Source organism: Saccopteryx bilineata, chromosome 3 (genome assembly GCF_036850765.1).
Source record: "Saccopteryx bilineata isolate mSacBil1 chromosome 3, mSacBil1_pri_phased_curated, whole genome shotgun sequence".
NCBI lineage: Eukaryota > Metazoa > Chordata > Mammalia > Chiroptera > Emballonuridae > Saccopteryx > Saccopteryx bilineata.
In genome coordinates, this window is record NC_089492.1 from 294,792,833 (window position 1) to 294,814,604 (window position 21,772).

Consider the following 21,772-nt stretch of genomic DNA (forward strand, 5'->3'; position numbering starts at 1 on the left):
TCAAATGGAATTCTAAGAATATATGTAAAACCCATAGGTAGTCAAAACAACAGGAACAATAAACAGAGAACAAACACACACAAAAAAATCATAAAATGGCAGACTTAAACCCTAACATAAAAAATAATATTAAATATAAAAGGTCAAAATATACCAATTTAAAACCAGAAATTGGTAAAAAAGATGAAAAGAAAAAGACCCAAGTATATGCTATTCGCAGAAACTTACTTCAAATATGATAGAAATATGGTTGAAAATGAAATTATGGGAAAATAAAACTATGCAAACATTAACCAAAAAATGAAATAGAGACTATATTAATGTCAGATAAAGTATACTTCAAAGTAAAGAAAATGTACAGGGCAAAAAGGGGCATTAAATAAAGATAAGAGAGTCAACAGACCAAGATGCCATAGCGATCCTAAATGTGTATGCACCAAACAGAGCTTTGAAATACATGAATCAAAAACTGATAAACTTAAAAGAGAAACAATTCCATAATTACATTGCAGGACTTCAACACCCCTCTTTCAGCTACTGATAGAAATATTACACAGAAAATCAGCACGGATATAGAATATCTGAATAACATCTTCAACCAACAGGACAGTGTAGACATTTACAGAAACCCCATCCAACAACAGTAGAAAACACATTTTTTTTCAAGCAGCCTTACAGAAGATTCATCAAGGTAGACTATTATCATGGATCATAAAAGAAACCACAACAAATTTAACTAGCCAGATCAAACACACAACAAACTAGAAACCAATAACAAAAAGAGAACATGAAAATATACCAAACACAAAAAAAGTAAACAACGTATTTGTAAATAATCCATGGAAAGTCTGAAAAATAAAAATATTTAGAACAGAATGAAATGTAATTAAAACATTATAATTTGCGAAATGAAGCTACAACAGTGCTTTGAAGAAAAATGATAGAATTTAAAGCTTACATTGGAAAAGTAAAACTAAAGTCAATAATCTTATTTTATTTATTCATTTTTAGAAAGGAGAGAGGGAGAGAGAGAGACAGAGAGAGAGAAAGAGAGAGAGGAGAAATAGACAGAGAGAAAGAAGTGGGGAGGAGCTGGAAGCATCAACTCTCATATGTGCCTTGACCAGGCAAGCCCAAGGTTTTGAACCGGCGACCTCAGCATTTTCAGGTCAAAGCTTTATCCATTGCGCCACCACAGGTCAGGCTAAAGTCAATAATCTAAGCACCCCCTCAAAAAACTACAGAGAAATACAAGAAAGAAACTACAGGGGATAATACAACCAAAGCAAGTAGAAAAAAGAATAGAATTAAGATCATAAAATCAGTAAAATTAGAAAGATAGCGGAGCAAAAACTAATATAAAGTGCTGGTTCTTTGAATATTTGAATAATCCAAAAAGTGATAAATACTAAGAAAATTGACAAAGATAAGAAGAAAGCTGAAACATTTCCAAAAAACAGTATATAAACAGCTTCTACTGCTATCAAAAGAGTAATAAAGGAATACTTGAAGCAAATAAAAAAATTTAGGTGAAATGGAATAATTCCTATAAAAGGATAAACAATGGAAATTCATCCAATATGAAATACTCTAAATAATTCTATCCATATTAAATAAAATAAATACATAATTAAAAAAGATCCAAAATAATAAACTCCAGGACTAAATAGTTCACTGGAGAATGCTACCAAACATTAAAAGAACAAATAAATCCAATTTTACACAGTCTTCTGAACAACAAGAGAAGGAACAATTCTCAATACATGTTGGGAGGCCAGTATCACCTATACACCAAAACCAGACATTGTCAGTAAAAAACAAACAAACAAAACCCAAGAATGAAAGTACAAAAAACCCACACAAAACCTAAATATTATCTTTCATGAAAATGGAGAAAATCTTACTTAATAAAAATACTAAAATATTGAATACTGTAATATATAAAAATAATTACACTCCATGACCAAATGGGGCTTATTCCAAGGATACAAAGCTGGTTCAACATTCAAAACATCATATCAGTAAGTGTCAGAAAAAAAAAAATACATGGTTATATCAACTGACAGAGAAAAAGCATTTAACAAAATTCAAAGCCCATTCAAAATAATGAAAAAATTCAGCAAATTAGAAATATAGGAAACCTTCTAAACTTAAGAGACCTCTATGAAGAAAACCTTAAGAAAAACATCATACGTAATGGTGACAAAACTGAGTATTTTCCACTAATATCAGGAACCAGATAAAGATATCTTTCTCAGTACTATTCAACATTACATTGGAAATCTTAGTATAATAAGACAAGAAAAAAAAAAGATATACAGATGAGAAGAAAACTATCTCTATTTGCAAATTATACTTCTATATAGAAAAATTCCAAGCATTCTATCAAAATAAATGGTTACACTTCAGCAAGTTTGCAGGATGCCAAAATGACATCCAAAAATCATTAAATGTATCTGTATACTATCAAAGATTTATAAAAGTTGTACAAGACCTGTTAATGAAATTTATAAAACAGTAATGAAATAAATCATTCTAAAGATATACCATGTTAAATAACTGGAAGACCCAATACAGTAAAGATGCCTATTCTCAACAAATTGATCTGCCAATTTAACTCAATCTTTATCAAAATTTGATAGATTTTTTTTTTTTGGTAAAAAATATCAAGCATATCTAAATCTTTATATATAAATTCAAAGTAACCAGGAGTGATAAGATTTAAATAAAAACGATAGAGAGAAGAATCACTTTACTCAATTAAAAATTTTAGCATATAACAATAGCAACCAAGTAAACCAATAATAATACAGGTCCAAGAAAATGTCTAAATATTATGTCTTTAAAACCACATGAAGAAAAGTTTTGTTCTTTAAAAATCAAAGCCTTAAACAGAGCTAATAAAGTATGACTGTTCATATGTGCACTCTTATCTCCTCAAACAGAAAGGTGTTTGATAGTTCAAGCCTTCATATGTCTCACAAAAATTAAGCTCCATAAGGGGAGAGACAATATTTTAGAACAGAGACAATGTTCAATGAGTTTCCAGACCTGCCCTCAACTGTCACACTCTGGACAGCAATGAATGTATGTACAAGACACATAGAGACCCTAGGTCCTTGACCTCTGAAACACCTCTCTTGCCAAAGAAACTAAGAATTCCACGACAAAGTGACATAGGCATGACAAGGAGTCTAAAAGAAACTGGATGTAGTTCATTTTCTCTTGTCTCTCCCTTCTTTTTCTTTGTAAAGAAAAAATTCCTGAGATAGCAGTGCAGTGTAAACTAAGGAGAAAGATATAGCTGAAGGTTTTCTAAGTGCCTAATGACCACTGAATCTCTCTCCTGAACGAGTTCTCAGATGCAGAATAAGGCTCTAGGTGGGGTCCATTTCTAATATGACTCATTAGATGACCACTGATATCCCACAACAGGATTTCTCATAAGGAAGAAAATTGGGGGGTTTCTCTTTGGTACGAATGATTAGGTTCTGCGTAAGATGTTTCTTCCTGCAGAACATTTCCCACAGAGTTTACATTCAAAAAGTCTTTCCCCAGCAGGAGTTCTTGGAGGTTGACTGAGGACTGCCCACTTGTGAAGGGTTTTCCCACTTCTGTGACACTGACAGAGTTTCTCCCAGTATGAACCCTCTGATGCTGACTCAGGGATGAGCTACGACTGAAGGCCTTCCCACACTCACTGCACTCATAGGGCTTCTCTCCAGTGTGGATAATAGAGTGTCGGATAAGGTTAGTGCTCCAGCAGAAGGTTTTCCCACATTCCATGCATTCGTAGGGCTTCTCTCCACTGTGAATCCTCTGGTGCCGGGTGAGGCCTGACCTGCGGTTGAAGGCCTTCCCACACTCACCGCACTCATAGGGCTTCTCTCCAGTGTGGATGCTGAAGTGTCGAATGAGGTCTGCCCGGTTGCTAAAGGCCTTCCCACATTCTTTACACTCAAAAGGTTTCTCTCCAGTGTGGGCCCTCTTATGCAAGATAAAGGTGGAGCAGTGGGTAAAGGCCTTCCCACACTCCCCACACACATATGGCTTCTCCCCGGTGTGGATCCGCTGGTGCCTCTTGAGGTAGGACCTGTGGTTGAAGGCCTTCCCACACTCGAGGCACTCAAAGGGCTTTTCTCCCGTGTGGATGACGTAGTGGTGAATGAGGGCGGCGCTCTCGCAGAAGGCTTTCCCACACTCGGTGCACTCGTAGGGCTTCTCCCCGGTGTGAGTCTGTTGGTGCCACATGAGGTACGATCTGTGTTTGAAGACCTTGCCACACTCGAAGCACTCATAGGGATTCTCTCCGCTGTGGATGATGTAGTGTCGGATGAAACCTGGCCTGTCTCGAAAGGCTTTTCCACATTCCTTGCAGACAAAGGGTTTTTCTCCCGTGTGGCTCCTGTTATGCAAGACAAAAGTCGAGCGGTGGGTGAAGGCCTTTCCACATTCGTTGCACTTATAGGGCTTCTCTCCACTGTGAATCCGCTGGTGTTGTGTAAGGTGTGACTTACGGTTGAAGGCCTTGCCACACTCCATGCACTTATACGGCTTCTCCCCTGTGTGGACCATGTGGTGCTGAAGGAGGTAAGTGCTCTTACTGAAGGTTTTCCCACATTCAGTGCATTCGTAGGGCTTCACTCCTGAGTGAATCCTCTCATGTCGAGCAAGGAGGCGTTTCTTGTTAAATACTTTCCCACATTCGTTGCATTTAAAGGTATTTTCCTCTTCCTGAACCATGGAATCTTTACCTAAGTCACGTGAGTCATGGTCAAGAACAGCCCCTCCGGGAGGGACTGGCTCCTGCAACATCCTTGAACATACCCCATTAGCTGTCCCTAAGCTGCCATGTTCAGAGCTGGATTTTCTAGGAAGCTTTTCCTTTTGTGGCTCTGTCTCTGATTTCAACAGTCCTTCTTGCAATTCCAATGGCCCACCCTCATCCCTGGTTTGGTCCACCTGGAAGTCTTCTGGGGATTCAGCTTCTTCTATTAGTTGTTCCTCAAGTGAGGCACCCTCACACAGGGCAGGCTCACAAGTAGTAGGTCCTGGGGTCCTGGGATGTCCTTTCTCACCTGAAACAAATCCATTATACAACAGAGACTGTTAGTAAAGCCAACATAGTAAAAAAAATAAGGGCCTGGCCAGTTGGCTCAATGATAGAGCGTTGGCCTGGCGTATGGAAGTCCCAGGTTCGATTCCCAGCCGGGGCACACAGGAGAAGCACTCATCTGCTTCCCACCCTTCCCCCTCTCCTTCCTCTCTATCTCTCTCTTCCCGTCCCGCAGCCATGGCTCTACTGGAGCAAAGTTGGCCTGGGCGCTGAGGATGGCTCCATGGCCTCTGCCACTGGCATACAATGGCTCCCGTTACAACGGAACAACACCCCAGGTGGGCAGAGCATCGCACCCTGGTAGGCATGCCAGGTGGATCCCAGTCTGGCACATGTGGAAGTCTGTTTCTCTCCTCTCTGCTTCTCACTTCAGAAAAATACAAAAAAAATAAATAAAAAGGATCCAAAAAAGAATTTCTGAAACAGAAATGTATAAGTGAAAACAAAAAATTTACAAGACAGACATTAGGATTTTTTTTTAAGAGAGAGAGAGAAGGGAAGGAGAGAGATGAGAAGCATCAACTCGTAGTTGCATCATTTTAGTTGTTCACTGATTGCTTCTAATACGTGCCTTGACTGGGGGCTCCAGCTGAGCCAGGAACCCATGTGGCTCAAGCCAGTGACATTAGCCTCAAGCAAGTTATCATGGGATCATGTCTGTGATCCTGCTCTCAAGCCAGATGAGCCCAGACTCAATACGGAGAGGAGACCTTGGGGTTTCACACTTGGAACCTCAGCATCCAGGTTGAAGTTCTATCCACTGTGCCACAGTGAAGAAAGATGTGAGCAAGAAGAATAATCAGCAAACCTGAAGATAGGAGAACGAAAATTATCATATCTGAAATAGGAACAAAAGAGACTGAAGAGCCTGACGGGTGACTGACATCTCAGGTTTTAAACCCTGAGGTCACCAGCTTGAGTGCAGGCTCGCTGGATTGAGCATAGAGTCATCAACATAATCCCAAATCACTGCCTTGAGTCCAAGGGTCAATGGCTTGAGCAAGGGGTCACTGGCTTGACATGAGGCCCCTTGTAAAGACACATATGAGAAGCAATCAATGAACAACTAAACTGATACATCATAGAACGCACATACACAAACCTAGAAGTTATATTCTGCTATACACCTATACTATGAGACATAGCCTACTGCTCCTAGGCTACAACCTACACGCATGGTACTGTACTGAATACTGCAGACAAGTTGCAAATACTTAACAATGGTTAAGTATTTATGTGCCTAAACATATCTAAACATAGAAAAGATACAATGAAAATATGGTATAATAATAAAAAAAGTATGCTATAAATGATTATATTAAAATTATAATCTTTTTAAATTTTATTTATTTATTTTTTATTAAGTGAGAGGCAGGGAGACAGAGACAGACTCCGATGTGTGCCCTGACTGGACTCCACCTGGCAAGGCCCCTATAGGGTGAGGCTCAGGCCATCTGGGGCCGCTGCTCTGTTGCTCAGCAACAGAACCATTTTAGCACCGGGGCAAGGCTATGGAGCCATTCTCAGTGCCCAGAGCCAACTTGCTCAAACCGTTTGAGCCATGGCTGCGAGAAAATAAGAGAGTGAGGGAAAGGTAGAGAAAGGGAGAGGAAGAGGGAGAGAGAATGAGAGAGGAGGGTGAGGGGTGGAGAAGCAGATGGGTGTTTCTCCTGTGTTTGCCCTGACTGGAAATTGAACCTGAGACTTCCACACGCCAGGCCGACGCTCTACCACTGAGCCAACCAGCCAGGGCTGAAATTATAATCTTACGGGACCACCATTGTTCTGCAGTTCATCACTGACTGAAATGTTCTTTTGTGGAGCATGACTGTATTAATAAAAGGCATAATATAACAAAAACACAAATCTTTTAAACACATATATGTATCAACAGCTCTTCAAAATAAATGAATCACGAACTGGCCAGTTATGCAGTGGACGAAATGTTGTCTTGGAGCGCTGAGGTCACTGGCTCGATCCCAAGGGCACTGGCTCAACCACGAGGCTACTGGTTTGAGCCCCAGTAAAGGCACATATGAGAAGCAATCAATGGGTGCACAACTAAGTGGAACATGAGTTGATACTTCTCTCTCTTTCTTCCCTTCCCTCTCAAATCAATGGAAAAAAGTGACAGAATGAGAAGGAGAAAGAGACAGTTCTACAATAACAGACAAAGGGTTTAATACCCTATTCTCAATAATACAATAATAAAACAACCAGACAAAAGATAGGAAAAAAATTGAAGGCCCTGCCCTGGTAGCTCACTTGGTTAGAGCATTGTTGTGATACACTAAGGTTGTAGGTTCTGTCCCTGGTCAGGGCACTTACAACAATTAACCAATGCATATGTAAGTGGAATAAATCAATGTTTCTCTTGCTCTCTCACCCCGGGGATCCATGACCAGTGGTCTCCTGAAGGTCTCAAGGCTGCAGGTTCCTCCAGTGCACACATCGTGGCTCCTACCTGGACAGGGGCTCTGGGAAAGGTCTTCCTTCACCATGCATGGCTCCGGCCCGGGCTCTAAATGGTTGATCAGCTCAGGTCTGGGAACAGGACACCCTGTTCATATAGAAAGAGGACAAAAGCATTTTTATGAAAGGAAATAAAACCTCTCAATCTAGTCTGGGATGTCCAGATGTGGACAAGACCTCCAAATGAAGCTGTTCCCATCCATACAATGACATGTGACCTGGGTAACAAATATCTCTCATACTAACATAGAGTTGTTATTTCTAATACAATGTCAAAAATTATATAGAGTATAATCACAGGTTCAGCAATTCAAACATGTTATATTGTTTCAAAATTGAAATGAATTAAACAACTGACATCCTAGCCCTAGCTGGTTGACTCAGTGGTAGAGCATTGGCCCAGCATGTGGAAGTCCCGGGTTCAATTCCTGGTCAGGGCACACAGGAGAGGTGCTCATCTGCTTCTCCACCCCTCTCCCTCTCGCTTCTCTCTCTCTTTCTCTTCTACTCCCCGTCCTACAGTCAAGGCTGAATTAGAACAAGTTGGCCCCGGGCACGGGCACAGGCACGGCATAGGCAGGCGTCCCCAAACTATGGCCCGCGGGCCGCAATGCAGCCCCGAGGCCATTTATCCAGCCCCCACTGCACTTCTGGAAGGGGCACCTCTTTCATTGGTGGTCAGTGAGAGGACCACTGTATTTGGCAGCCCTCCAATGGTCTGAGGGACAGTGAACTGGCCCCCTGTGTAAAAAGTTTGGAGACCCCTGGAGGATAGCCTCTGCCCCAGGCTCTAGAATGGCTCCAGCAGCAACAGAGCAACTCCCCCTGGTGGGCATGTCGGGTGGGTCTCAGTCGGGGTGCATGTGGGAGTCTGTATCTACTCCCCTCCTCTCAGTAAAAAATAAAAAAAAACATTAAAAAAAACCCTGACATACTTAAAATAGTGACTCTTTTCAAACAAAACAAGGTTTGTGTCTTCACTGACCTAGGTATTTTCATAGATCCTTTTTTATTGATTTTTTTTTTTTTTTTTAGAGAGAGAGGAGTTGAGAGAGAGAGACAGAGAGAGAGAGAAAGGGGAGGAGCAGGAAGCATCAACTCCCATATGTGCCTTGACCAGGCAAGCCCAAGGTTTCGAACTGGCGACCTCAGTGTTCCAGGTCAACGCTTTATCCCACTGCGCCACCACAGGTCAGGCACATAGATCCTAATCAAAGTTTTACATTGTTCTTCATACAGACCACAGACGGAATGAGGATTCTATCTCGGGGTTTCTCCTAGCACTATTAAAAGTATGTGCTGTGATCAGCCCCATTTTAAAGAAAAAGAAAAAAGGCTCAAACAGATAACATGATTTTCCAAAGAGAACAGAAGCGCTGGGCAGCAGAGCCAATATGAAAACCCAGGTCTAGCCTTCTTTCTCTGCTGTCCGAGCTGTTTTACCATAAAGCTGCACAGCTCTGCTCTAGAAGGTGCTGCGCCTGGGCATGAGGGTGAGGAGGGAGAGTGGGAAAGGGAAAGAGGGGGAGGAGAAACATCACTTTGTTGTTCCACTTCTTTAAGCATTCGTTGGCTGACTGCTGTATGAGCCCTGACTGGGGATCAAACCCACAACCTAGTGTATATGGGGATAATGTTCTAACCAACTGAGCTTCTAGCCTAGGCCAGGGTAAGGCCGCACAGTTTTCTTTCTTTCTTTTTTTTTTTTAAGTGAGTGATGGGGGGGGGGGGTATAGACAGGGACAGAGAGATAGAGAGGTATGAGAAGCATCAATTCTTTGTGGCACCTTAGTTGTTCATTGATTGCTTTCTCATATGTACCTTGACTGGGAGGCTACAGTAGAGCCAGTGACCCCTTGCTCAAGGTGACCTCGGGTTTCGAACCTGGGTCCTCTGCGTCCCAGTCCAATACTCTATCCACTGTGCTACCACCTGGTCAGGCAAGGCCAAAAAGTTGTGTGGTTTGGGTTTTGGTGTTTTTTTTTTTGTATTTTTCTGAAGTGAGAAGCGAGGAGGCAGAGAGACAGACTCCCGCATGCGCCTCACCAGGATCCAACTGGCATGCCCACCAGGCATTGCTTCATTGCGGCCGGAGCTATTCTAGCACCTGAGGTGGAGGCCATGGAGCCATCTCAGCCCAACACCCAGGCCAATTTCGCTCCAATGGAGTCTTGGCTGTGGGAGGGGAAGAGAGAGATCGAGAGAAAGTAGAGGTGGAAAGGTGAACAAGCAGATGGGTGCTTCTCCTGTGAGCCCCAGCCGGGAATCGAACCCAGAACTTCCACATGCCAGCCTGATGCCCTAGCACTGAGTTAGCTGGTCAGGACCCTAAGACCACACAGTTTTTGAGAAAAGTTGGACTGAACCCCATCCATTTGGCTCCAGACAGACAATTGTTGCCCAAACACTCCACTAAGGAAGAAACAGAAAACACTCTTGTGTGAGACCAGCAGACTGAGACCTAGAAAAAGATGGTGGTGAGGTCGAAACATGAGCATGAAGATTCACCCTCCAGGAACAGGAGCTGGTGGGAGGGACTGACTCCCTGACTGCAGACTTGAGCAATTCATGAACTCTTAAAAAGTAATAAAACTGAGAATCTCACAGTGATCTAGTCACACAGAGAGATTTACAGAAACATCAACTATCTAGTCTTTAACATTTCATGCAAAAAGGATTGCTACAGAAAGAAAATTACAGAGGAGAGCTTCAAAAACTGAAGAAGCCTCGGCTGGATAGCTGAGTTGGTTAAGAGTGTTGATCGTGATACGCAGAAGTTGTGGGTTTGATTCCCAGTCAGGGCATGTACAGGAACAGATTCATGTTTCTGACTGTTTCTCTCTCTGCCTTCCTCTCTCTAAAATTTTTTTTTTTTTTTTTTTTTACAGAGGCAGAGATAGACAGGGACAGACAGACAGGAATGGAGAGAGATGAGAAGCATCAATCATCAGTTTCTCGTTGCGCATTGCGACTTCTTAGTTGTTCATTGATTGCTTTCTCACATGTGCCTTGACCGCGGGCCTTCAGCAGACCGAGTAACCCCCTGCTGGAGCCAGGGACCTTGGGTCTAAGCTGGTGAGCTCTTTGCTCAAGCCAGATGAGCCCGCACTCAAGCTGGCGACCTCGGGGTCTCGAACCTGGGTCCTTCCGCATCCCAGTCCGACGCTCTATCCACTGCGCCACCGCCTGGTCAGGCCCTCTCTCTAAAATTAAATAGTTCACTGCGCTGGCCGGTTGGCTCAGCAGTAGAGCATCGGCCTGGCGTGCGGGGGACCCGGGTTCGATTCCCGGCCAGGGCACATAGGAGAAACGCCCATTTGCTTCTCCACCCCCCCCTTCCTCTCTGTCTCTCTCTTCCCCTCCCGTAGCCAAGGCTCCATTGGAGCAAAGATGGCCCGGGCGCTGGGGATGGCTCCTTGGCCTCTGCCCCAGGCGCTAGAGTGGCTCTGGTCGCGGCAGAGCGACGCCCCCCGGAGGGACAGAGCATCGCCCCCTGGTGGGCAGAGTGTAGCCCCTGGTGGGCGTGCCGGGTGGATCCCGGTCGGGCGCATGCGGGAGTCTGTCTGTCTCTCCCCGTTTCCAGCTTCAGAAAAATACAAAAAAAAAAAAAAAAAAAGATAAAATTAAATAGTTCATTAACTAAATTAATGTTTAAAAACCCTGAAGGTGTGTGTTCTACACTGAGTAGGTTAAGCTGTGTGAGGGACTCCCTGCAAGGGCCCAGTGTTCCTGCCGTTGCTAAGGACCACAGCGCTATGAGAAGGTGCTGAATCAGCCGGACAGGCAGCCAGTGCTAAAAGGACCTGTGCGAGCTGTGACTCTATTAACCACTTTTCATTAAAGTAACCAACGTTTTCTTTTTTCTTCGATCTTTTTAAAAAGGGAAGCCTGTGTCACTCCGGTAAATAAGAAACAGTCACTTTTCTTGCTGGCAGGTTGACCTGTAAGGACAGCAAGAAGATTGGCGATGTACCCTCTCTCTGCTGAAAACAGAAAATGAACCACAGGTAGCGGGTGGGGATTAAAATTCAGCAGGGAATCCAGATTTTCTCTCCAGAACAATCAGGAGGCAGGTACAAGACAGGATAAAGGAACAGCTTCCTCAGGGTGTCTCTCAACCCCCCAAAAAAGTGTCCATGCATCCTCCAAACAGGGTTTCTCAGTCTCTGCCTTACTATCATTTAGGTCCAGAAAATTCTTTTTTTTGTATTTATTTTTCTGAAGTGAGAAGCGGGGAGACAGAGAGACAGACTCCTGCATGCGCCCGACCAAAATCCACCTGGCATGTCCACCAGGGGGCAATTCTCTACCCATCTGGAGTGTTGCTCCGCTGCAATCGGAGCCATTCTAGCACCTGAGGTGAGCCATCCTCAGCACCTGGGCCAACTTTGCTTCAATGGAGCTTTGGCTGCCGGAGGGGAAAAGACAGATAGAAAGGAGAGGGGGAAGGGTGGAGAAGCAGATGGGAGCTTCTCCTGTGTGCCCTGGCTGGGAATCAAACCTGGGACCTCCATACACTAGGCCGATGCTCTACTGCTGAGCTAGCTGGTCAGGTCCAGAAAATATTGGGGGGGGGGGGGGTGAGGAGGAAGAGTGTGTGTCTTGTGCATCGTAACAATGGTTACCAGCATCACAGGGTACCACCTACTAGAGAGCTGAAGCCTCTTCATCCCAGCTGTGACCAAAAATGATGGCAGACATGGCCAGTATCCCTTGGGGAACAACACTGTCCTTGGACGAGAACCACAGACTTAGGAAGATATGAACAGTGTGGTGAAGAAAGCAAGGGGAACAGGGGAAGAGCCTCCATGAGATTTTCTGGGCAGGAAACAGCTGACGAGGAGGTAATGACTAGGATGAAATGGAGCAACCACGTGAAAAGCTGAACTGCCCAATCTGTCTCGCGAGACAGATAGAACAGTCCGTGCCAAGGCCCAGGGCAGTTACATGCACCTGGAGGGAGCAGAAAGCCCAGCGTAACTAGAGTAGCGTGAGCTCAGGGAAAGCATGTGAATGAGAGTAAGCGATAAGGTCAGCAGGGCCAGATACTGGACATTTCATTTTAAACATTTTGTGACAGTCTGACCAGGTGGTGGCGCAGTAGACAGTGTCAACCTGGGATGCTGAGGACTCACGTTGGAAACCCCAAGGTCATTGGCTTGAGCAACGGATCACTGACTCAGATGTAGCTCCAGGTCAGGGCACATATGACACAACAATCAATGAACAACTAAGGTGCCACAACTACGAGTTGATGCTTCTAATCTCTCACTCTTCCTATCTGTGTCTCTGACTATAAAAAATACAAACAATAGGCCCTGGTTGGTTGACTTAGTGGTAGAGCACTGGCCCAGCATGTGGAAGTCCCAGGTTCAATTCCCAGCCAGGGCACACAGGAGAAGCGCCGATCTGCTTCTCCACCCTTCCCCCGCTCCTTTCTTTCTGTCTCTCTTTCCCTCCTGCAGCCAAGGCTCCATTGGAACAAAGTTAGCCCAGGTGATGAAGATGGCTCCATGGCCTCCGCCTCAGGCAGTAGAATGGCTCTGGTTCCAACAGGGCAATGCCCCAGATGGGCAGAGCATTGCCCCCTGGTGGGCATGCCGGGTGGATCCCAGTCGGGTGCATGCGGGAGCCTGTCTCTGCCAATCTGCTTCTCACTTCAGAAAAATACAAACAAACAAAGCACCAAAAAAAACAACCACACAGCCCTGGCCGGTTTGCTCAGTGGTAGAGTGTCGGCGTGGCGTGCAGGAGTCATAGGTTCGATTCCCGTCCAGGGCACACAGAAGGTGCACCCATCTGCTTCTCCACCCCTCCCCATCTCTTTCCTCTCTGTCTCTCTCTTCCTCTCTGCAGCCGAGACTCCATTGGAGCAGAGTTTGCCCGGGTGCTGAGGATGGCTCTGTGGCCTCTGCCTCAGGCGCTAGAATGGCTCTGATTGTGGCAGAGCATCGCCCTCTGGTGGGTATGCCGGGTGGATCCCGGTCGGGCGCATGCAGGAGTCTGTCTGACTGCCTCCCCGTTTCCAACTTCAGAAAAATACAAAACAAAACAAAACAAAAAAAAAAACCCCAAAAAAACAACCACACAACAAAACGTGAACCATAATTTTTTTTTTTTTACAGAGACAGAGTCAGAGAGAGGGACAGACAGGGACAGACAGACAGGAACGCAGAGAGATGGGAAGCATCAATTATCAGGGTTTTTTTTTGCGTATTGCGACACCTTAGTTGTTCATCGATTGCTTTCTCATATGTGCCTTGACCGCGGGCGGGCCTTCAGCAGACCGAGTAACCCCTTGCCCAGTGACCTTGGTCTAAGATGGTGAGCTTTTTGCTCAAACCAGATGAGCCCACGCTCAAGCTGGCAACCTCGGGGTCTCGAACCTGGGTCCTCGGCATCCCAGTCCGACGCTCTGTGCACTGCGCCACCACCTGGTCAGGCCATAATTTTTCTTTTAAGGTAGAAACAAGGTATCTGGGGCCACACAGAGCAGACACTGAGGTGGCCCGTAATGTCACAAAGTCACTGAGGCGGAAAAGCCATTCTGAATGGAGTGACATGAGCAGACCCAGACAGAGAAGCCAGGACAGGAGATCCAGGAGCCAGGGCAGAATCCTTGTTCTCGTATCAGTCCCTCAAATGCCTGACCAGACTTCCTGCCTTTGGGTTCTGCGGAACACTCCCCTTTCCTCTCACTACACTCTGAAACCAAAAGGGAGACTATGTTTCTGGCCCAGGAGACACAGGGAGACCAGGCGAGAAGAGGTGTGTCTGGAAGATGGCTGAGGCTGTGGGGAGGAGGAAGAACGCTCCTCAGACCTTCCAGACCAGCCAGGTCTGGAGCTGGAGGTGGAATAAAAGAGGCAGGTGTCCCCTGTGCAGTGGGGAGCACTTACCCAGAGACACCAGGAGCCTGCAATTTTCCAGCATCACCTCCTGGTACAGGGTCCTCTGGGCCGGACCCAGTTGTGCCCACTCCTCCTGGGTGAAAGTCACAGCCACATCATTGAAGGTCACAGACACCTGGAAAGTCAAACAGACATGTAGAGTTGGCCTTGGAGCTGTGGGATGGGATCAGAGATCAGCTCTGTGTCACGGCAAAGGAGCAGACAAGTCCCAGAGCACCAAGCACCCCATGAGGGCTGAGCTCTGTGCTGGGCCTCATGGCACGGTGCGCAATGCTTTGGCCACAACACAGCAGCATAAGAGGAAGAGGCCTCGTATGCAGAAGCCACTGTAAAAAGACAAAGGACAATGGAAATGACGCCTGGGTTATAAGATGCAGACTCATTTATTGATTTCTCTCTCTCTGAAATCAATAAATAAAAATTGTTTAAAAAAAAAAGAAATAAAAAGAAAATAATATCAATAATGGTACTAACAGATAAACTTTAGTCTCATTGGCCCTGCTAGGTGCCTGCCCCATGCTGAGGGCTTCACGTGACGACTTTTTTATTTTCAATTATAATTGACATTTGCCTAACCAGATGGTAGCGCAGTGGATAGAACGTCAGACTGGGATGCAGAGGACCCAGGTTCAAGACCCTGAGGTCGTCAGCTTGAGCGTGGGTTCATCTGGTTTGAGCAAAGCTCACCAGCTTGGACCCAAGGTTGCTGGCTTGGGCAAGGGGTTACTCAGTATGCTGAAGGCCCGCAGTCAAGGCACATATGAGAAAGCAATCAATGAACAACTAAGGTGCTGCAACAAAAAACTGATGATTGATGCTTCTCATCTCTCTCCATTCCTGTCTGTCTGTCCCTATCTATCTCTCTCTGACTCTGTCTTTATAAAAAAAAAAATTATAGTTGACATTCAATATCATTTCATATTCGTTATATCATGTTTTTTATTTTTATTTTTATTTATTGATTTTAGCGAGAGGGGAAAGGAAGGAGAGAGAGAGACAGGAACATCGATCTGTTCGTCTATGTACCCAGACTGGGAATTGAACCAGCAACCTGTGTTTCAAGATGATGATCTAACCAACTAAGCTATCTGGCCAGGGCAGTTATCTCATGTCTTAGAGTGACTAACTAAAAGTCTCTAGCTAAATAAATAAAAGTCTCTAGCTCTTTTTTTTTTATCTATAGTGAAGAAATTTATTGTCTTACACAAGTCATTGTCTAAAAATATGGTAATACAAGAAAAAATATTTGCAGTCAGATGTCTGGTTGTCAACAGCCAAGACAATTCACAAAGGGGAAAAATCAAAGATTCCAAACCCACAAGACAAGTCCCCAGCTCTCAAATCCTCATTTTCACCAGTGAAATGACTAAACACACTTCATATGGCATATGGAATATGCCTTGATGTGACTGCTGCCACCACAACTACACACTCTCCTCCATGACAAATGTCTGGCAGGTGCAGGACCACAGCCCTGTGGTGACGAGACCCACTCATTAAACACAAATCATTCAGCCACTCCGCTCTGAGATGCACAGCCGCACGACTGCAGATCTATCACTTAAATGCTTCCAGACGCTAGTGCGTGTTTTTTCACCTATACCTGCACTGCTCACCACTCTTTGCTTTATAGCGTCATTCTATTAATTTTCTTTCTTTCTTTATTTAATTTTCTTTGATTTTAGAGAAAGAGAAAGAGAAGAAGGGAGAGAAAAACATTAAGCTGCTGTTCAACTTATTTATACATTCACTGATTGATTCTTGTATATGCCCTGCCCAGGGATCAAGCCTTGGTTTATTAGTACGATGCTCTGAGCTACCCCTCAGGGCTGTCAGTTTTCATGACTTAATATTCCAATTATACACTTGGTGACTCCTAGTATATAAAGTGGTCCATACTTAGGGACCCTACAATATTACTCATTTCTAGTGCTGAATAAACTCACATCATTGGGCACATTTAGGATAGTAGATAAGGAAAGAAAAAAAAACAACCAGGGGGCCCTGGCCGGTTGGCTCAGAGGTAGAGCGTCGGCCTGGCGTGCAGGGGACCCGGGTTCGATTCCGGGCCAGGGCACATAGGAGAAGCGCTCATTTGCTTCTCCACCCCCCACCCCCTCCCTCCTCCCTGTCTCTCTCTTCCCCTCCCGCAGCCAAGGCTCCATTGGAGCAAAAGATGGCCCAGGCGCTGGGGATTGCTCCTTGGCCTCTGCCCCAGGCGCTAGAGTGGCTCTGGTTGCGACAGAGCGAGGCCCCGGATGAGCAGAGCATCGCCCCCTGGTGGGCATGCCGGATGGATCCCGGTCAGGCGCATGTGGGAGTCTGTCTGACAGCCTCCCAGTTTCCAGCTTCAGAAAAATAAAAAAATAAAAAAATAGTGACCTTTTTGGTAAACCTTTTTTTTGTGTGTGACAGAGACATACAGAGAGACAGAGAGGGACATATAGGGACAGACAGACAGGAAGAAGAGAGATAAGAAGCATCAATTCATCCTTGCGGCTCCATAGTTCATTGACTGCGGCTCCATAGTTCATTGACTGCTTTCTCATATGTGCCTTGACTGGGGGGGGGGGGGGGGCTCCAGCAGAGCTGAATGACCCCTTGCTCAAGCCAGCGACCTTGGGTTCAAGCTGGTGAGCCTTGTTCAAACCAGACGAGCCCGTGCTCAAGCCGGCGACCTCGGGGTCTCGAACCTAGGTCCTCCACGTCCCAGTCCGATGCTCCATCCACTGCGCCACCCCCTGGGCAGGCCGGTATGCCTCACTTGCAGGGCCTGACCTCCTGCGTTGTTCACTGCAGGTCAGGGGTGGGTTTCTCCGCCAGACCGCTGCAGGCGGTGGGTCCGAGTCGTTTTCCCGTCCGCTCTGTCTGTTCCCCGTCCCCATGTCCAGTCACTCGGGTTCTGAGACTGGAGGGGAAGCGACAAGCCGGCTCCACGTGAACTAAACGACAAGGACGAAGAGGAATCCACTGGCTGACAGGGCCTCCACCCCGCCCAGGAGCCCTCTCGGCACCGCCGGCGAGAACTACAGGGCCCACCCGCCGTCCACTCACCCGAGCCGGGTCCACGCGGGCCGCCGCCATCACGGGACCCTGGACAGACAGCGGGACCCAGAGAACCGGCCACCGAGGCGGGGTCCGCGGGCTCGGGCGGCCGTCACCGTTCCCTGCCCGCAGGGTGACCTCGCTGCCTGTCACCCTCCCCGCGGACAGGGAGGCTCACGACGCGCTCCGAGGGGACGGAGGGGCGCGGGAGACTAGTCTTCTGACCATTTTCCAAGCGCCACAAACAGCGATCACCAACCTACAGCCGGCCTGGACGGAATCGTCGCACGCAGATTACGTCAGCCAAGAAACCAGAAGTCCCGCCTCTCAACGGAGAACGCCCCTGTCCTGTGCCGTCATTGGTCCATCGCTTCTCCGCGCACGCGCGGTGCACAGCCATCGTGTGAACGTTGTCTGGCTCCTCAAACTATTGCTGCCGTGTTGTGCTGGAGTCTGGGGCTCTCTGTCTTTAAGACTCACCAGGGTGACAGCCGCGTGTCAGACCTGTCAGGTCACATTTGGTTGCATAGAAGGGGACCCACTTTTTTACAATGAAAAGGACAAAAATAAACAGGAGAAAACGTCGTAAATAAAGGAAACATTTTATTCATGGCAACAAGAATACACTATAATATGATAAATGCATAATAAAAGCATTTTTTAATACTTTATATTGTCATTATGCTTACATGCCTATTAATTTTTAATAATAATTGTAAGAAAAAAGTACTCATTTAGATACAAACATGTCACATCGCACACAATAGATCGACTCTGATCGGTCGAATACGTACATATACAGATGAGTCTTCCAATATCAAAAAGGACAGGAAAAAAAAAAAAAAGACAGGTATTGGGGGGAGGTGGGAGGGGGCGAGGAAGGAGAGAAGGGTTGGGGGAGGGGAGGGGCACAAAGAAAACCAGATAGAAGGTGACAGAAGACAATTTGACTTTGGGGGAGGGGTATACAGCACAATCAAATGTCAAAATAATCTGGAGATGTTTTCTCTCAATATATGTACCCTGATTTATCAATGTCACTGCATTAAATTTAATAAATTAAAAAAAAAAGGACAGGTAGGAGGACACTTTCCGAGGGAGAACGGAACTTACAAAAGGACTGTCCTCCCTAAAGGAGGACAATTGGTTACCTTATTACATAACATGGGGGGGGGCAAGGAGAAGGGGTGAGACCGTCGGGGAAATGGAGGCCCAAAAGGCCAGAACATTGGGTCTGGGTCTCAGAACGAATGCAAAGATGCGGAATCTGGTCCTCTGCTTGCTTTGTGACTTCCCCAGGCTCCTTGTCTGTGTCATCTCACAGGAGATACGGATCCACGAGCAGGCGAATGAACCGCCCAAACGAAGAAGCCAGATGACCCCCTGCCACATAGCGCGACCTCAAGGATGGGTCTCCTGGGCTTCCTTTAGGGACTTCTGAGTCATGCAGTTGGGCCCAGATGACCAGAATAGTGGTTTGCCATCCCTGGAGCTGTGGAAGCTACAAGAAGGGGTGCTTTTGAGGGAACCCAGGACTCTCAACTTCAGGCATGGTCAAATTTGAAATGCCTGTAAGAGCACAGTGTGTCACACAGGCACTTCAGTCTAGGCCTGGACCTTGGGAGAGGGTTTGTGCCTGGATATATGTTTGGGAATTGTTAACGTACACTGTGTCAAGCCACGATGGCAACAAAAAAATGAATAGATGAAGAATGGAAAGGACAAGGAAACCCCGAACCCACTGAACATTAACTAGTGGCAGACAGGAAATCACTCTAACCAACTGAGCTATTCAGCCAGGGCAAGAAATTTAATTTTTAAAGTGAAGAAAAGCATAATGACAGAATGTTAATTGGGTCAAGGATTAAGGTAGAGTTAATTTCTAGAATATATTGTTTATAAAATGAGGTTGTGGATAAATGACTTAATTAGAACTCAATGAACAATATTATCCATCATTGGCAATAGTAATTTGTGCATATTGAAAGAGAAATGTAATTCTCCTTTTCAGATGAGGTTAGCCCTTATGGTTAAATTAAAATATTTAGGGCTATGATGTAAAATATTCAACTTAAGGTTTTTAAACTCTGTGTCATTGGAGACAGAATGTCTGAAAATTGAAGAGGAAAGCTACGTAACTATTGGAGAACTTTGAAATCCCTACTGTAAACTATGGCAGACAGTTTTCATTATTGAAACATATATCACCTCGTAGTTAATGTGAAGGTCCTAGTTGATTTTCCCATCCTTATCTACTGTCCCAAATGTGCCCCATGATATGAATTTATCAGCACAAGAAATGAGTAATACTGCAGGGTTCCTAAGTACAGATCACTTAATTTATTAGGAATTGTCAAGTGTTTAATTGAAGTAATAAGTCAAGAAAACCGATAAGAGCCCTGGATAGTTATCTCAGTGGTAGAGCATCAGGCAGGAATGTGGATGTCCCAGGTTCTATTCCCAGCCAGGGCACACTGGAGAAGTGACCATCTGCTTCTCTACCTCTCCCATGCCCTCACTCTTGCTAACTCTCTCTCTCTCTGTCTTCTCCTCCTGCGGCCATGGCTCGATTGCAGTGAGTTGGCCCTGGGTGCTGAGGATGGCTCCATGGCCTTGCTTCAGGTGGTAAAGTAGCTCGGTTGCTGAGCAATAGAGCAGCAGCCTAGATGGGAAGACTATTGGTATCATCTGAAAGGGGGGTTGCCAGGTACATCCTGGCAAGTGGGATGCATGCAGGATTCTGTCTCTGCCTCCCCACCTCTCAATTTAAAAAAAAAAAGGAAATCGATAAAAGACCTCACCAGGCCTGATCAGGCGGTGGCACAGAGGATAGTGCTTTGGACTAGGATGCCGAGAGCCCAGGTTCAGGACCCCGAGGTCGCCAGCTTGAGCGCGGACTCAGCTGGTTTGAGCAAAAGCTCACCAGCTTGGACCCAAGGTCACTGGCTCGAGCAAGGGGTTACTCGGTCTGCTGAAGGCAGATATGCGAAAGTAATCAATGAACAACTAAGGTGTTGCAATGCGCAACAAAAAACTAATGATTGATGCTTCTCATCTCTCCATTCCTGTCTGTCTTTGTCTAACCCTCTCTCTGTCTCTGAAAAAACAAAACAAACAAACAAACAAACAAAGAAACACCTCACCAGGAAACTCAGTTTATTAGAGCATCACCTGGATATGCTAAGGGTGTGGGCACGATCCTTGGTCAGGGCACATACAAGAATCAGCCAATGATATCAGAAGTAATCAATGGCACAACTAAAAGAAAAAAAAGAATCAGGCCCTGAGCAGTTAGCTCAGTTTGTTAAGAGTATCATCCCATGTGATCTGTGGTGGAGCAGCGACTCAAGCATTGACCTGAAATGCTGAGGTTGCTAGGTCAAAACCCTAGGCTTGCCTGATCAAGGCACATATGGAAGTTGATGAATCCTGCTTCTCCTCTCTCTTTCTCCTCTCTCTAAAATGCATAAAGTCTTAAAAAATAAAAGATATCATCCCAAGACAACAAGCAAGGTTGCAGTTTCGATCCCTGGCCAGGGCACACATGGGAATCAACCAAAAAATACACAACTGAGTAGAACAACAAATGCTTCCTTTCCCTCTCCCCTCATTCACTTCCGCTCTATGTTTCTCTAAAAATATTAAGCCCTGCCTGGATAATATTAAGCCCAATTGGATAGCTCAATTGGTTGAAGCATTGTCCTTTTTTTTTGTTTGTTTTTTTAAAAGATTTTATTTATTCATTATAGAGAGGGGAGAGAGAGAGAAAAGGGGGGAGGAGCAGGAAGCATCAACTCCCATATGTGCCTTGACCAGGCAAGCCCAGAGTTTTGAACCAGTAACCTCAGCGTTTCCAGGTTGACGCTTTATCCACTGCGCCACCACAGGTCAGGCTGAAGCACCGTCCTTAAGCAGAGTTTGCTGGTTCAATTCTCCGGTCAGGGCATATATAGGAGCAGTTTGACGTTCCTGTCTCTCAAAAAAAAAAATCAACCAATTAATGCACAGATAAGTGGAACAACAAATCAACGTTTCTCTCTTTCTCTCCTTCCTCTAAAATTGATAAATACAATAAAAAAGCCTGAGAGGATAAAGCTAGAAAGCACAGAAAGGTGAGCAGTGCAGTGCAAATCCAGGAGCATTTAATGGTTTAAATGTCTGGAAGCATTTTAAGACTTTATTCATTTTTTTAGAGAGGGGAGAGAAAGAGAGAAGGGGGGAGGAGTAG

At 45.5% G+C, this 21,772-nt stretch overlaps 1 protein-coding gene across 1 annotated transcript; it reads right to left on the reverse strand.

Annotated features, from left to right (window-relative positions):
- Positions 1-338: 338 nt before the first annotated feature.
- LOC136331826 (zinc finger protein 805-like) lies at positions 339-17,823 on the reverse strand. The gene is given in 6 exon segments (XM_066270874.1): positions 339-3,520; positions 3,523-3,561; positions 3,564-5,078; positions 7,581-7,676; positions 14,488-14,614; positions 17,554-17,823. Coding segments are annotated over 6 exon segments (1,920 nt in total). The 5' UTR covers positions 17,584-17,823; the 3' UTR covers positions 339-3,407.
- Between the last annotated feature and the right edge of the window lie 3,949 nt (positions 17,824-21,772).